The 15,309-nt window shown below is 42.6% G+C and overlaps 1 protein-coding gene across 1 annotated transcript in view; it reads right to left on the bottom strand.

The window, feature by feature from the left end:
- Positions 1–991: 991 nt before the first annotated feature.
- SNX27 (sorting nexin 27) overlaps positions 992–15,309 on the bottom strand; it is a 67,366-nt gene continuing 53,048 nt past the window's right edge. The window contains exons 8-12 of the mRNA XM_059135198.1: positions 13,969–14,058; positions 6,655–6,804; positions 6,222–6,350; positions 5,716–5,775; positions 992–4,803 (exon numbers count right to left, since the gene is read on the bottom strand). Of these exons, the coding sequence (XP_058991181.1) occupies positions 4,756–4,803; positions 5,716–5,775; positions 6,222–6,350; positions 6,655–6,804; positions 13,969–14,058 (477 nt within the window). The 3' untranslated portion in view covers positions 992–4,755. The remainder of the gene's footprint in view (positions 4,804–5,715; positions 5,776–6,221; positions 6,351–6,654; positions 6,805–13,968; positions 14,059–15,309) is intronic.

Below are 15,309 nucleotides of genomic sequence, written 5' to 3' on the forward strand. Positions count from 1 at the left end.
ATCAGATTTATCAGATTCCAATTATTTAATGCTGATGGCTGAGTGAATGAGACCCAGAACAAATGTCTCTCCCCAAACTGCCAAAAGAAATGTCACAGTAGTTCCTGCTTTTATAGCTTTCAATCAAGGAGCAAAAGCATATGGTCAGGGGTTATAAAGATAAAACAGGTTTATAAAAATAACAGAAATATCTGACCTAACACAAATGCTGAGCTTTTCAGAGCAGATTCAGCCCAGGAGCTAATGTAGAGAAGAGCAGGTTTCTTTGGAGTAGGTCATTAGGTCACAGCACCTGAAACTCCTCTGTAAAAACAAAGTATATCCACAACCACCTTTATTCTCAGGGGTGTGGGCAGAAGGAATACAACCACCCAGAGTGCCTACTATTATGCATTACTATTATTATTGTTGTTATTGGGTTCAGATTCAGACCAGTCTCCTGAGGCATTTATAAAATGAAATACCATGTTGCTGGGGTAGAGGGACAGTGCTGTGTGTCCCAAAGGCTTTGCTAGGCTCTGAGTAAGGCTGAGGGAGAGGGGTCCTGTGAGCCTCATGTGGATTTGGGGGGGGCGGGGGGCTGGCACAATCAACTCTGACATCTGAGGGAGTAGGAGGCATTTTTTTTTTTTTAAGATTTTATTCATTTATTTGACAGACAGAAATCACAAGTAGGCAGAGAGGCAGGCAGAAAGAGAGAGGAGGAAGCAGGCTCCCCGCTGAGCAGAGAGCCAGATGCAGGACTCGATCCCAGGACCCTGAGATCATGACCTGAGCCGAAAGCAGAGGCTTTAACCCACTGAGCCACCCAGGCGCCCCAGTATGAGGCATTTTTAAAGAAGCCACATTCTCCTGCTCTTCTCTATCTCCTGCCCTCAGAAGAGTGCTCCTCTAGCTACTTTTTTTCAGACTGACCTAACTCCCATCTCATCCCTCTTCACGTCTTCCCACGCAACCCAAAGGATGTGTAGCCTAGGAAAGCACAGACCAGTTTCATCAATAAATCAATTTATTTAAAAGAATATGTTACAATTAATTACACTAAGTGACATTACCAAACAATTTTAGAGTGGTTAGCTCTAGAACAAGGAATGAAAGAAACACTGTTAGCCATTATGTGTCTGTGTATTTTCTCTTCACATTTCTCAAATCACAAATAAAAAATACAAGATACTGCAGTGAAAATACAATTAGAGTTTCTCAAATAAATTAAAAGTATGCATGGCCTGGGGAAAACTGAAGCCCAGCTCACTGGCTTAAAAAGGGGGGGCATGATATAAAACTGGTGTCCAATTTAGCAGATGGCCAAGTGCCTCCAGCCCCCAGCATTCCCCTCTTTGCTCCTGCCCTTCCCCAGAACCCTAAACATTCCCCACACTCGAGATTATTGCTGAGGAGTAAGCTGCTGTCCTGGTATGAGTGAGGCCTGGCATGACGTGCTCAGGGTTAGAGGGAAAGGAAGGAAGGAGGTGGAACTGGAAGACAGGAGTTGAAGAAGCAAACCCACTGCCTCTCTTCTGAGTATCAACAGCGTTGTCCTCCTTTCAAAAGGAAGCTAATGGGAAACAATCAATCTGGTGAGCGAACCTAGCAGTATCCTGGGCTCCAATAGCCCAAAGGGTCTCTATGCTGAACTGACCCAGCCAGAGAGCACAATGGAGAGGAGGGGGCACAGTAGTCCCTCCAGGTCTGGAGACTTCAGGTCAATCAGGATGTAGTCTCCATGAGGAAAACTGCCTTCTAGGAGCCAGGACATAAGCTGGCAGATTCTGAGAGAGATGTCCCCTCCTGTCAATGCCCTGTACTATTGCTCCAAGCACTAGGTTTGGTGCTACAAGAGGAGATAACCAAAGCCACTAGCCTGGGTAATGACAGAATGAAAAAGGCCAGGCCTAGGAGCTGCCCTGAGCACACACCTGGTTGAGCTTAGGCTGAGGGCAAGGGTAGGGCAGGAAAATGGAAGAGAAGAATAAAAATATAAAGAGCAGAGAGCCCAAAGCATGGCCCTAGGAAACCTTTCTGTAAGGACAGGTTTCTCAGGGCCTGCATTTTCTCCTGATCTATACAAAATTCTGACCTTTTACCAAAGAGGACAGAAACTGAGTGCAGAGGGGAGGAAAACAGATCAGGAAGATCCTGCTGGTTCTGCAGGGACAAAGCAGAGGGGAGGGCAAGCCCCTCCACTTCCCAGAGACAAACTGCAAAAGAAGACTGGGCAGAAGTCTCCCTGGGCACAATCCAGGACTAAGAAAGATAGCAGAGATTAGGGAGAGGAAGTACAGAGCAACAGGGGAAAGGAGTGTCACACTAACACTGCTTCATGCAAAAAAGAGCTTGATCCTATGAAGCCACAGTGACCTCTGCCTGGTCCAGGAGGCCTGCTGTGGGTGGAAGAGGGGAAGATGCTGTCTTCCAGAAGCTCCCTCCTTCCCCCCTCCTTGATGCAACTGGGTGCTTTGTTAGTGGTATGGCTGCTAGTAGGGGCTGTTTGATTCTGCCCACAGGCCAATACCCATGGGGCCCTCACCCCGTCTCCAAAGCACCAAGTGAATGAACGCTCTGCCATGAAGGGACCAGAGCAGCATCCACCCCCACAAAACGGGCCTCCATCCTATGGGCATCCATCCCCCCACCATCTCACATCTCACAATCAATGGGAGGTCAGTATTTGGGATACTGCACGGACCCCGGATTTGCTCATTCCTCTCGCACTCTGAGGGAATATGGGCAAACGGCTGCTATGTTTACAATTTGAACAAAGCTGGAGCCGAAAGCCTCTTTAGCATCTTGGAGTGGGGAATCAGCATTATCTTCTTTCTAGGGTCCTTTGGCTCATTATTAAATTCATTTAAGCCAAAAGAAGTTAATCCTGTATCAAAACTTTCAAACCAGGGATCACTCTCTGTAACTTTAAAACATTTAGCATCCCTACGTCTGTATTCTGTGATTTCACCTATGTTTGGAGAAGGGGAGGGAAGACAGGTGTCCTGTATGATCCCACACTGTCCTGGGGCAAACAGCTGCCAGGATAACAGAGTGAGAGGGAAAGAAAAGTGGCCTCATGACGATCCGCAAAAACAAGTTACCGAAAAAGAAACTTCAAACCACCCCACCACTGCTCAGTAGACTGACTAAACCAAGTATGGTTGCCTCCCAGTTAGACAAAGCAAAAGATGCCACCCAATGGAGGTTTCTGTTTAGAAGGTAGAGAAGGGAAAAAGAAAAGAAGGCTCACAGACGTGCTTTGGTTGCATGGGAGCCCAACTTCACACCCCCAATGCAATATCTCTAGAGCCGGGGGCTGAGAGTGTTGCCCCACCTGGTCCTGGGATACAGTTCTCAGGTCTCAAAAGCTCAAACCGCAAGGTGAGATGAGGAGCTCTTTGAGGGACAAAATGGTTTTCTTTCAGGCTCCTTTTCATTAAAAATTGAGATCCAACTCAAATCAGTCATATTCCTACTGGTTCTTCCTGGGTCCTCAGCTGGCTTGGATGAGCAGTAGATTGGTTGGCACAGACCACTGACTCATTCCAAGTTTCCCCAAGTCCTCAGGGATATCATCAGAGCCCTCTTCCCAAAACGGCTCTTTAAGGAAGTCATGGAGAACATAACTGGTTATGGGTGATTATTGGTCAGGAATGGATAGGGAAAAGCTTAGGTACTTAAGGGACATTTCTTCCTTCTTTTCCCCTAAGTCCGATCTTTGTGCCTAAAGGTATTGGCTTTAACTCTGGTCCCTAATACTCTGCCTGCTTCAGAAATGGTAGGAAATGGGAAATTACAACCACGAAGTGTTTCAGGTTCCTGTGGCATCAACCTCCTGAGCTGACCCTCCCCCTCCATTCTAGGCCAGTGGAGGAAGAGCATTCAAGGGGCCCTCGGGAAGTGAGAAGGAGATGAGAATGTGGCTAGAAAGCCATGAGTGGGAGAGCGAGATGGACCAGGAAAGGTGTCTTGGAATCAAGGACCACACCAAGACTTTTGACTCTCCCTGCAGATCTGCAAGTCTTGCTGCCCTTGAGATATACATCTCTTTCTCCTCCCCAGCAGCCTTGTGGAAGATAAAGAAACTATGCTCCTTGCTCCTCAGACTCTAGGCAATGCATAAGCCAGAATCTTCACTCAGTACAAAAAAGGGGGGGAAAACCCAAGCAGGTTGTAAACTTATCGAGTCCTTCATGAGGAGAGGTATTTTCCTGGTAAAATATTTTTTTTCCTTTTTAAAGTTTGTTTCAAAATAAAGAGAGCAAGAGAGAAGTCATGAATTCTAGTGAAAGGTGTGTAAAAACACAAGCTAAAAAAGGTACTGCCATCAATATGAAATTTAAAAAGAAATATATATATGTATATACGTGCAGCTAATTTGTGTATATATAATTTTTACATACATACATATATATGTCTGAACAGTGCAAATGGATGGAGTTCATAGTTCCAGTTTTAAAAATATAGTACAAGGAGAGTCTGTTGGTATGAGGCCCAGGTGAAAGGACCAAGATACCTTTGGCGCATTGTTGGCCTTATTTTCCTGTCTTAACTCAGCTGACTCCTGGTGCTGACCAATCTGTTGTTCTCTACCAGCTCAATTCCAGAGACATGAAATTCAGAGGGACTATTAATAGTATTTAGTTTAGGGCTTTTGAACATAATGACTTTTTTCCTTTTTCTCTTCTTTTGTGTTAACGGTTACTCTGTCTGACACAGGAGACGAAAGGGGCGAGAGGATGAGGGTGAAGAGGAGGAGATGAGGAAAGGCTAGGTGGCCACATCCCTCTGCTGTGACCTCGCCATCTGGAAAATGTTCTGAAAGGAAAACAGAGATCAGTTACTGAGGTGTCTGCATCTCCTCCCACCTGGAAGCCACCCTCAGAAAGGAGGAGAAAAATGTATGGCTACATGACTCAATCTGATCGGCCTCCTCCTCTTCTATAACTTCCCATCTAGAAGCACAGCTGTGTAGACCCAGAAAGAAGCTTAGAGATTAATTATCTGGTTCAGCTTTCCCATTTTATAGATGACAAAAGACAGGAAAAATGGGATCTAGGGAGGCTCATTTGCCCAACGTTGCAGGGAGGAAAAAAGCTGGGAGAAAATACTGAACTGATTCTTGGAGCCCAGTGCTCTTTCTACTATACCAAGAATACAAATTTTTATAATCCTGACTTTATCTTCTGAACTTCGGAAACATTGTCTTTGAGAATCAGTAGCTAATTATTCAGAATCTTCCAAATTCTGCTCCAGCACTGGCATATTCAGACAGCAGTAAAACAGGAGCAGAACGTTCCCACACCACGCACTCTTGGTTAGCCCAGACAGGTTCTGTCATGACTGGTCTAGTCAGAACGGCTAAAAGTGAGGACAGCTGCCCTTCTGGGTCAGGAACAACAAGGGAAGTAATTTAATTAAAAAACAAAAACAAAACCACTGCAGAGGAGGGTCCAGGAAGTCATGGGAGATGGAATAGCTGACATCCAATGGCTACCCACTAGGCAAGGGAGGAAGCAGGGCTTCTTTTGCACATTCCATTCAGCATCCAAAGCCTGAAAGAATAACCTCTCTAGAAGAATAAATTGTCTCTAATATTCCTTTAACGACTGAGATGGAGGTGAAGGTCCCAGGTATTTGGCCATAGGCCTATCATTTTAAACAAATGATTGTTTCATCTCATTTAAACAAATGAGATGAAAAAGTCAATTCAAGATTGTTTAGAATTACCTCTTTTCTCCACTTGAGCTCACAGAACACCCTCTCGAAGCATTCATGCATGTAATTAAACTGAAAAACAAAAACAAAATAGCAACACGGACTTCTCAAGATTAGGCATCACAGGGCCACACCTTTGAACTCCTGCCCTCCTTTACCGCACATCACAAACTTGCTCAGCCTAGAGGAAAAACCTGCAAGCATCACCAAAACAAACAAACAAACAAACAAAAAGCCAACCCAAATGAACAAAATAAAACAAAATAAAAACAAACAAAAAACCCCCAGGCCTGGTTCATCTACTATTCTCTGGCTCCTTCTAGTGGTAATTGTGAGTCAAATGGGATGTGAAACTGCCAATCCTAGTTAAGTCCTCCAGGAAAGACAGGAAGACACCTGGGGCTCTAGGATTCAAAAGACAACTGCTACCTCTACAGCTCTCCCCATTTATGCATTCAGCTTGAGAACTTCAAACCCAATCTACTTTCCCCTAGACCGTTTCCCTGTCTACCACTCACGTATGGTGTGAAGATTTTAACCCATCGAGGCTTCTTCTCTCCTCGGGCATATTCAAAGCAGAAGGCCATTCCTTCTTCATCTGTATCCCATCGCTGCATCTCATCCCATTCAAACGCGATTACCTGGTTCTAAACAACCGAGAATAAGAGTGTAAGTCCAAGAATGCTGGAGAGTATAGCTAGGATAGTTCTGAACCAGACAGCAGAAGTGAAAGGGGTGAGATGTCTGGATCATTTAAAAGACTTTGACAGAAGCGTCAGAGTTAGTAGCCAGGAAGGTAAGGATTAGTGTGGATCCAGTGCTGATTTACCTACCCCATCAAAATAGCTTTGATTTCACCTCCCCTCCCAACAGGAACTAAACCCCAACAAGTAAGTGAGCAACAGTGTCAATTCTAGTGCTCCTAGCTGCAGCCCCATGCTGAACTGTCACCTCCAGCTGTCCTTCTTCAGTGCAGGCATGCAGTTTAAAGTGCGTGATGCTGATGGCTGTGATGACATGTCCCTTCCTCCTGGAGTCACAGGCACAGTGGGGGAAGATGATTTCATTGTAGCCCTCACAAGTCCTTAGCATGTTGAGGTACTAAAAAAATAAAAGGAAGGTAAAAACAGTGTTACTATGGTACTGACCCACCACGAAGAACTGCTGGTATGACACCAGAGAAAGAACAAGGAGAATCCTCTCACCCAGCAACCTGAAGCCCATGCTTTGGTCTCATAACCAGCACTAAGAAGAGCCAGACTCCCGAACTAATTCTTTGTTCCACTTTCAGCTCCTGATTCTTTGTTCCATCTCCGCATTGCCAATCCCACCTCCTTTCTCTACCTTACTGGTACACAAATGGAGTCAGAACTCACAATGCCATTAAGTCTGCCTCTCCTTTCACTTGCCTCCGGGACGGGAATCAAACCCATCTGCATGATTAAGGAAAGGGAGCTGATATCTCCTTCCAAATCAAAAGTTATAAGGACCTCCATGAGGAGGAGTAAGCTACCCCAAATCTCATACTCATAACATGTTGAAGCTGAGAGAGACTGTTAAAGCTAGACCCAGAGTCTCCCACAGGAGACTTCCTTAAGATCACAGGTGGCACAGTCCAGACTAGAAGCCAGGTTTAATTTCTTGGCCACCGGTCCTTTCTCTGTTGCCAACTAGTCCCCAAATCAGTGCCACCATCCCCTGGTCTCCAGTACCTATGCCTCCTTAAAAAGCACGTGGACCAAATGAGTGGCATATACAACCCTTCAAGGTACAGTGCTACAAGACTGACTCAGAAAGGACTCCCAACTCAGCTCTTTGTCCTTTCCCTCTACAATAAGGACTGGCTTCTCTTTCACTGAACTCATTATTTTGAGTTTGGAGGGGAGAGTAAAAGATGAGTGGGAAGGAGAATAGAAGAGAAATAGGGAAAAGATGATTTAAAAAAAAAAAGATGCATGGACTCTGACCCAGTTTCCTCTCAGGGACTAACTAGAAAATAAGCAAAGAGCCTTGAGTCCCCACACACAGAAAGGAGCACACTGGGGACATGCAGGGAATGCTGGAAGGAAGACAAAAGCACAGCACACTAGCTGATCTGCACTAGATCAGCTAGTAGCCTTCTGCCTAAGAGAGAAGAGACAAAGGGGCCTAGGCACAAAAAGGGTCCTGAGCAACCTGTAGTTCTGGTACCAATGAACAGCACTCAAGACCATCGCTACTGCCCCAGAGACTGTCTGGGAAGACTTTAAGGCCCACAGAAATAAAATCAAACTACATGCTCCCTTCCATACTTTGTATTTATTTCTGTTTAGGTAAAATAATGGCAACTTCAAAGAGGGAAAATTATAAAATGACAGCAAGAACACAGCGACAGGCAGTGCCACAATATCTGATTTGCATTTTTCTTTTCTCATTTCTCCTTCCTTTTGTCACCTTACTCCATCCCCCTATTTCATCATCCTTCCTGTACTAGGGATAAAAGTAGATACTGCCTGGCCCTGCCATTAGCACTATGAGCAAAAAGATATCTCTGGCCACTAAACTTTGATATATAAGACGGGCAGTGCCATGGAATAAAACTCTTCTGAGATTTTAAGCAGAAACAAAGGTTGGGACAGGAAGCAGTACAAAGAGAAGTCAAGAGCCTGGGCCCAGACTACCCTGTGCTTGAATCCTGGCTCCATCACTTCCTAACTATGTCACCTTTGGCAAGGTACTTGCACTCCAGCAAATTACTAAATCCCAGGAGCCTTAGTTTCCTCTCCTGTGAAAAGGAATATAGTAATAGCACCTACATCACACAGTTATTTGTGACCATTAAAGTATTTAGCATAGTACTCAGTACGTAATTAGGTATTCAATAAATGACAGCTTAAAAAATAATTTTATTTTATTTTATTTTTTTTTTTAAAGATTTTATTTATTTATTTGACAGATAGAGATCACAAGTAGGCAGAGAGGCAGGCAGAGAGACAGAGAGGAGGAAGCAGGCTCCCTGCCGAGCAGAGAGCCCGATGTGGGACTCGATCCCAGGACCCTGAGATCATGACCTGAGCCGAAGGCAGCGGCTTAACCCACTGAGCCACCCAGGCGCCCCTAAAAAATAATTTTAAAGGCTCCATTATCCTTAGCCAGAGGGCTCAACTATTTTCCCTCTCAGGAATGCCCTGTGAAATGATGTATATATTACTCTTTTTTTCTTTTTTTAAATTTTATTTTTTATGTATTTATTTATTAATTATTTGTATATATTACTCTTAAAAACTCCAGGGGAGGGCGCCTGGGTGGTTCAGTGGGTTAAGCCTCTGCCTTCGGCTCAGGTCATGATCTCAGGGTCCTGGGAGAGTCCCTCATAGGGCTCTCTGCTCAGCGGAGGGCTTGCTTCCCCCTCTCTCTCTGCCTGCCTCTCTGTCTACTTGTGATTTCTCTGTGTGTCAAATAAATAAATAAAATCTTAAAAAAAAAAAAAAAAAAACAACTCCAGGGGAAGAAAGCATATGTGTGAGACAGATGAAACATGAACGGCAGAAAAGTGGAAGGTTGCTGGAACTGGGTAACGAGTACATGGAGGCTAAATGTACGATTCTTCCAACTTCTTTACATATTTGAAATTTCCTAAGGTATTAAAGGGAAAAAGAAGAGTGCCCTGCAAGCAGGCCTGCAAGTGCTCAATTCATGGCATCCTCCTAACACAGTCATCGGGGAGTCCGTAAGCTCAGTAAGCAGCACATTCTGCTCAAAGGTGCTTAGAACCTCTGTAAATGCTGGAAGGTGTCACGCAGCATTGGGACTGGTTCTGTTCATGTCCTTTACTGAAAGAGCCTTACATGTAACACAGCTGCTGAGACCTCTCTTTGAGAGACACCACTACTGTTTTAAAAATATTTCTGCCATATTCCTAATAGGGAGCTTTATTTTATTAAAAAGAAAAACATGTAGACAAAGGGAGGAATTAGGGAAAGACATCAGATGAAGCCTGGAGCTGTGCATCCCCTAAACTCTCTTTCTGTGACTTTGTGTAAGTCACTTTGCCTGGGGGCTTCACCTCTGCCATCTGGAAATAAAAGACACTGCTGCCAGCTTCTTTGCTCTGCTATAGGGAAAAACATACACTTTGAAGCCAGGCTGAAATACGTTCAAATTCTAGTTCCACTTCTGACAAGCTAAGTGATATTAGTAAGAATCAGACTCCACTTCTCCATACACCTCCATGGTTATAAGGAGGAAATGAGAATGTACATATTGTGCCTAGGACAGTACCGGGACATTCTATGTGCCCCTCTCTCTCACCTTCAAATCAAAATGCTCATTTATCCCTCCAAATTTAAGAATGTAGTCCTTGAAAGCAAAGGACCTTTAGGGGACTTTCTAATGGCATTAAGTTCTGAAAATAGCCTGAATGGAAACGAAGGGTACCTGTGGCTTGGTGTGATGACAGAGGTTAAGTGTCATGTGGGAAATACAAGGTTTTCAGAGATTCTCAGGTCAGGTAGTATTTGTCAACTTTAAATCTCTACACTCTTAGATTTGCACAAAGTATAAAGATATGAGCTGTCCTCTATATTTGGAAAATAAGGGAACTTACAGAATGTTTAAGAATTTTGGAGTCAAGAGTGTACTTAATAGCTGGCAATCCAAATATTCCCATTTTATAGAAAAGAAACTAAAACCTTGAAGTTTGTTGAAGATCTCACAGTGATTTGGCAACTAATAGTAGTGATGTGGCCTAATCTTGGGACAATCAACCATATTAAGTTATTATCAAGAAACATAGGCTCAGAAGGGCCCATCCCAGTTGGAAGATTCAATGTACTGAACATGACCACTGGGTAGGCTAATATCTTTGAACACTAATACTTGAATACATGAAATTATACTTGAATAAAATTCACACTTTTCAAACTTTGGTGGGACTTTATTTAAAATCTAATTGCAATATTATAGGGCTAGTACTTGCTTGTGGCACTAGGTTTTTAAGACAACAGAATTCCATAAATGTTTAAACATATGTTATACTCAATTCCAATGATCCAAGGGGATCAACTGTACTCAAGGTTTGCTGTTGCTGTTTAAGATTCATTTCTTTATTTGAAGAGGGGAGGGAGAGAGAGAGAAAGCACACACACAGGAAAGCTGGGAGGGAGGGGCAGACCCAGAGGGAGTGAGAGTCCTAACCCACAAAGGGCTCAATTTCGTGACCCTGAGATCATGACCTGAGCTGAACTCAAGATGCTTAATCAACTGAGCCACCCAATCCCCCCTATTTTCCAGTTCTTAACTGAGTGATCACAAGATAAAAATTTGAGTCTAAAAGTAATTTTTTAATACATAACCAAGCTTGTTAGATTCAGATCTTTTATATTTTGCCATAGGACAATCCAAATCTCTTCATATATTTTTAGCACCTTCTACTGTGCCTGCCACACAAATGATAATCAACAAATATTTGTTGTTGAATGCATAAATGGAAGACATTGTGTCTCGAGTACTACATGTGCAAAGAAACAATATGTATTCCATACTGGAATTATCAGAAGCCCTTATGAAATTACTTTGATTTGTTGCCTTTGGAAAAGGCAAAGAAGTACTTCAGAGGATGATGGTCCTTTAGTACTTGCTCCTTTTCACCAAAAAGATGCAGATGTGTTGGTCAGAATCATAAATTAATATAGAGAAGACAATGCCATGATCCTAAAGAACAGGTAGAAATCGAGTTCTTTGTTTTTTTTTTTTTTTAAGGTTTTACTTATTTATTTGAGAGACAGAGCAGGGGGAGCGTCAGAGGGAGAGGGAGAAACAGACTCCCCACTGAGCACAGAGCCTGAACCTGGCGGTGGGGTGGGCGGGGAAGGCTGGCTCAACTGCCGGACCCCCAGACCGAGGCCTAAGCAGAAATCAGATACTCAACCAACTGAGCCACCCAGGTGCCCCAAAATCGAATATCCTGTTTCTCACATAGTAAAATACCCTTTACCAAAATTCTGCCAAGAATTAGTTCTGTCTAAAAGATTATTGTATTGTCTATTTTAGCCTGTTGGTATGTAGAGCACTGGTAAATGGTTCCCTGATCTCTGGCAGTTTTCTAAGGCAAACAGATTTATTATTTTTTGTCAGATAAGCAATAAAATAACTATCCCAGCTAGATATAAGATTATGGGCTGAGTTCAATGGCTGACTTATTTGTATACTTATTCCAACCTGTTAGTTTAGAAAGAGAATATTTCCTCAGGAAAAAGTGCACACACAGAGAGTACAAAAGAAATTCAGTGACTTATCAGCATCATCACCAAAGTAACTGTCTTGAGTGAAAGATCACCAAAGATAACTGTCTTGAGTGAAATCATGAAAAACTGTAATGGGAAAACTTTCAACAATATCTGAATTTGCAAAAAAGAAATTTTAAAATTCTATAAGTGAAATTTTATATAAGCGTTCTTTACAAATTTTACTTTTGACAATTTCCAACCCTGTATTTATGGCAGGTGCAAACTGAAAGCTCATTTTAAAACATTTAAGGAGGGGTGCCTGGGTGGCTCAGTTATTAAGCATCTGGCTTTGACTCAGGTCATGATCCCAGGTTCTTGGGACTGAACCCCACATCAGGCTCCCTGCTCTGCGGGAAGCCTGCTTTCCCTCTCCCACTCCCCAGCTTGTGTTCCTGTTCTCACTGTCTCTCTGTCAAATAAATAAATAAATAAATAAATAAGATCTTTAAAATAAGTAAGTAAATAAGGGCGCCTGGGTGGCTCAGTGGGTTGGGCCGCTGCCTTCGGCTCAGGTCATGATCTCGGGGTCCTGGGATCGAGTCCCGCATCGGGCTCTCTGCTCGGCAGGGAGCCTGCTTCCTTCTCTCTCTCTCTCTGTCTGACTCTCAGTGTACTTGTAATTTCTCTCTGTCAAATAAATAAATAAAATCTTTAAAAAAAAAAAAAATAAGTAAGTAAATAAATAAAAATAAAACATGTAAGGAATACTGTAGCTAGCTCCTCTCTAACAGAACTTTCTGTGATGATCAAAATGTTTTGTATCTGAGCTGTCCAACATGGTAGGTACTAGCCATATGTGGCCACTCAACACTTGCAATGAGAACAGTGTACCTGAGGAATCGAATTTTACATTTTATTTAATTTAAATGAGTTTAAAATTAAATTTAAATAGCTACATGAGGCTAGCAGCTATTGAATCAAACAGCACAGCCCCAAGATATCACACTAACAAAAGGCACCACTGAGCATACATGTTTTAAGCCACTGCAGAGAAGGAAATTATAAAAACAAATAATTTTCCAATTGCTAAATCATAAATAAAATCATTTAAAAAACATTTATTTGAGGGGTGCCTGGGCGGCTCAGTTGGTTAAGCAGCTGCCTTTGGATCAGATTATGATTCCAGGGTCCTGGGATTGAGCCTCGTGTGGGGCTCCCTGCTCAGTGAAGAGAGCCTGCTTCTCCTTCTCCCTCTGCCTGCCACTCTGCCTAGTTATGCTGTCTATCTCTCTGTCAAATAAATAAAATCTTTAAAAACAACAACCACCCCAAAAAACATTTATCTGAGAGAGGGAGCCCACGCACATGAGCATGCAGGCACATTGAGGAGGGTCAGAGGGAGAGGGAGAAAAACGATCTCAAGCAGCCGCCCTGCTGAGTGCAGAGCCCTACGCAGGGCTTGATCTCACGACCCTGAGATCACAACCTGAGCCAAAATTAAAAAATTTCTAGTGTTAAAAATCTAAATATCAACTCTTTAGAACTGATATTTACATATTAAATGTTTTGCACATCTTTTGCTTCAGAAGTTTTTATCAAAAAAGAATACTGTTGGGGCACCTGGGTGGCTCAGTGTGTTAAAGCCTCTGCCTTTGGTTCAGGTCATGATCCCAGGGTCCTGGGATCGAGCCCCGCATTGGGTATTCTGCTCTATGGGGAGCCTGCTTCCTCCTCTCTCTCTGCCTGCCTCTGCCTACTTGTGATCTCTGTCAAATAAATAAATAAAATATTAAAAAAAAAAATACTGTTTGGTTGTTGTCAATAATAATGTTAAATACCCACACATAGCAAAATATCCTCTTATATGCTAAATGGAGGAACAAATATGACGGAGGACCCTCATAGTTACATGAAGGTCTATATCCCCCTCCTTTTTTTCTTTTTTTAATTAATTAAGCCACTGACCAGTTGCAACATCTTTCAAAAATGACTGGAATAACAGGTTTAAGAGATAAGAATGAGCATTCTATATAAAGAGATTATGGGAACATAAACGTACCATGACCATTTTCCTTTGTTCATACAGCTTCTGTAATTGGTAGGACTTTTCCTCTGCTTTGATGTAACCTTTTTTCACATCATCAACAGCCTGTCACCAAAACAAGGGAAGGGAAGAAAGGAAAATCAAAGTCATTATCAAGCACATTCTTGACAAAAGTAGAGAGATACAGATTCGTTTTCGTTTTCAGAACAACTCTTTTTTTTTTTTTTAAAGATTTTATTTATTTATTTGACAGAGAGAAATCACAAGTAGATGGAGAGGCAGGCAGAGAGAGAGAGAGGAGGAAGCAGGCTCCCTGCCAAGCAGAGAGCCCGATGCGGGACTCAATCCCAGGACCCTGAGGATCATGACCTGAGCCGAAGGCAGCGGCTTAACCCACTGAGCCACCCACGCGCCCCCGTTTTCAGAACAACTCTTATCCACTTGAACCATCATCATCATCACCAGTGAACTCTGCCACAAGGATATATTTATTGGACTAAAGTAGCATTTAAAGAGTGCCCCAGTATGTGCTTAGAATTGTTCTAGGCACATGAGGATCTTGTTTCTCCTGTTAAGAGATTTAAATTGCAGTTCATTTATACAGATTGAAGCAATTAGAGAATGCTGAAAGATAGTATATAATTGTTAAAGGTAACAATGAAGTAGCAAAGATGTACAGTATAGAGAGTAAGTGATATACAGTAAGAACAGCAGAGTTTTTTGCTAATTATAATTATCAGGGAAGCCTTGGTTGGACCCCGAATGTTAGGATGAACAGAAAAAACTATAAACAGAAGTCAGGAAACAGGAATGCATCTGAGCTTAAATATATTCAGGAGACAGATCTGCCTGATTTAAATAAAGGGTACATGTCAGGGGACAACAAAATATAATGCTGGATGGGTAAGTTAACAGATTATGATGGACCCCAGAAAACAGGCACAGAAATTTAGAGTTAAGTACAGCTCTAAGGACTACTGGAGCGAAAATAAGCAATAAAAAATTGTGTTATTTTGAAATAATAAGACTGATTTATACATGAGTGCCAAATGAACCAAGCTACAAAGAGGATGAAATAAGGGAGACTGATGAAGTTATGGTGCTTTAAGCATGAATTGAAACAAGACTATAAACTAGGGTGGTAGCAACTGCAAGACAGGAAGTGATAAATCTGAGACCATACATGGAGAAAAATCCCCAACAGGACTTGATACATGCATGATGGTACTTAAATATAAGTGCTTACTCTCAACTACTCCTGGTTCAGCTATCTGAAACATGTATCCCCTTCCCAACCTCATTCTACCCCAAGAAAAATTTTAAAAATCTAAGAGATGGGAATATTCATCTTTGGGA

The sequence above is a fragment of the Mustela lutreola genome, chromosome 10 (assembly GCF_030435805.1).
Source record: "Mustela lutreola isolate mMusLut2 chromosome 10, mMusLut2.pri, whole genome shotgun sequence".
NCBI classification, from domain to species: domain Eukaryota; kingdom Metazoa; phylum Chordata; class Mammalia; order Carnivora; family Mustelidae; genus Mustela; species Mustela lutreola.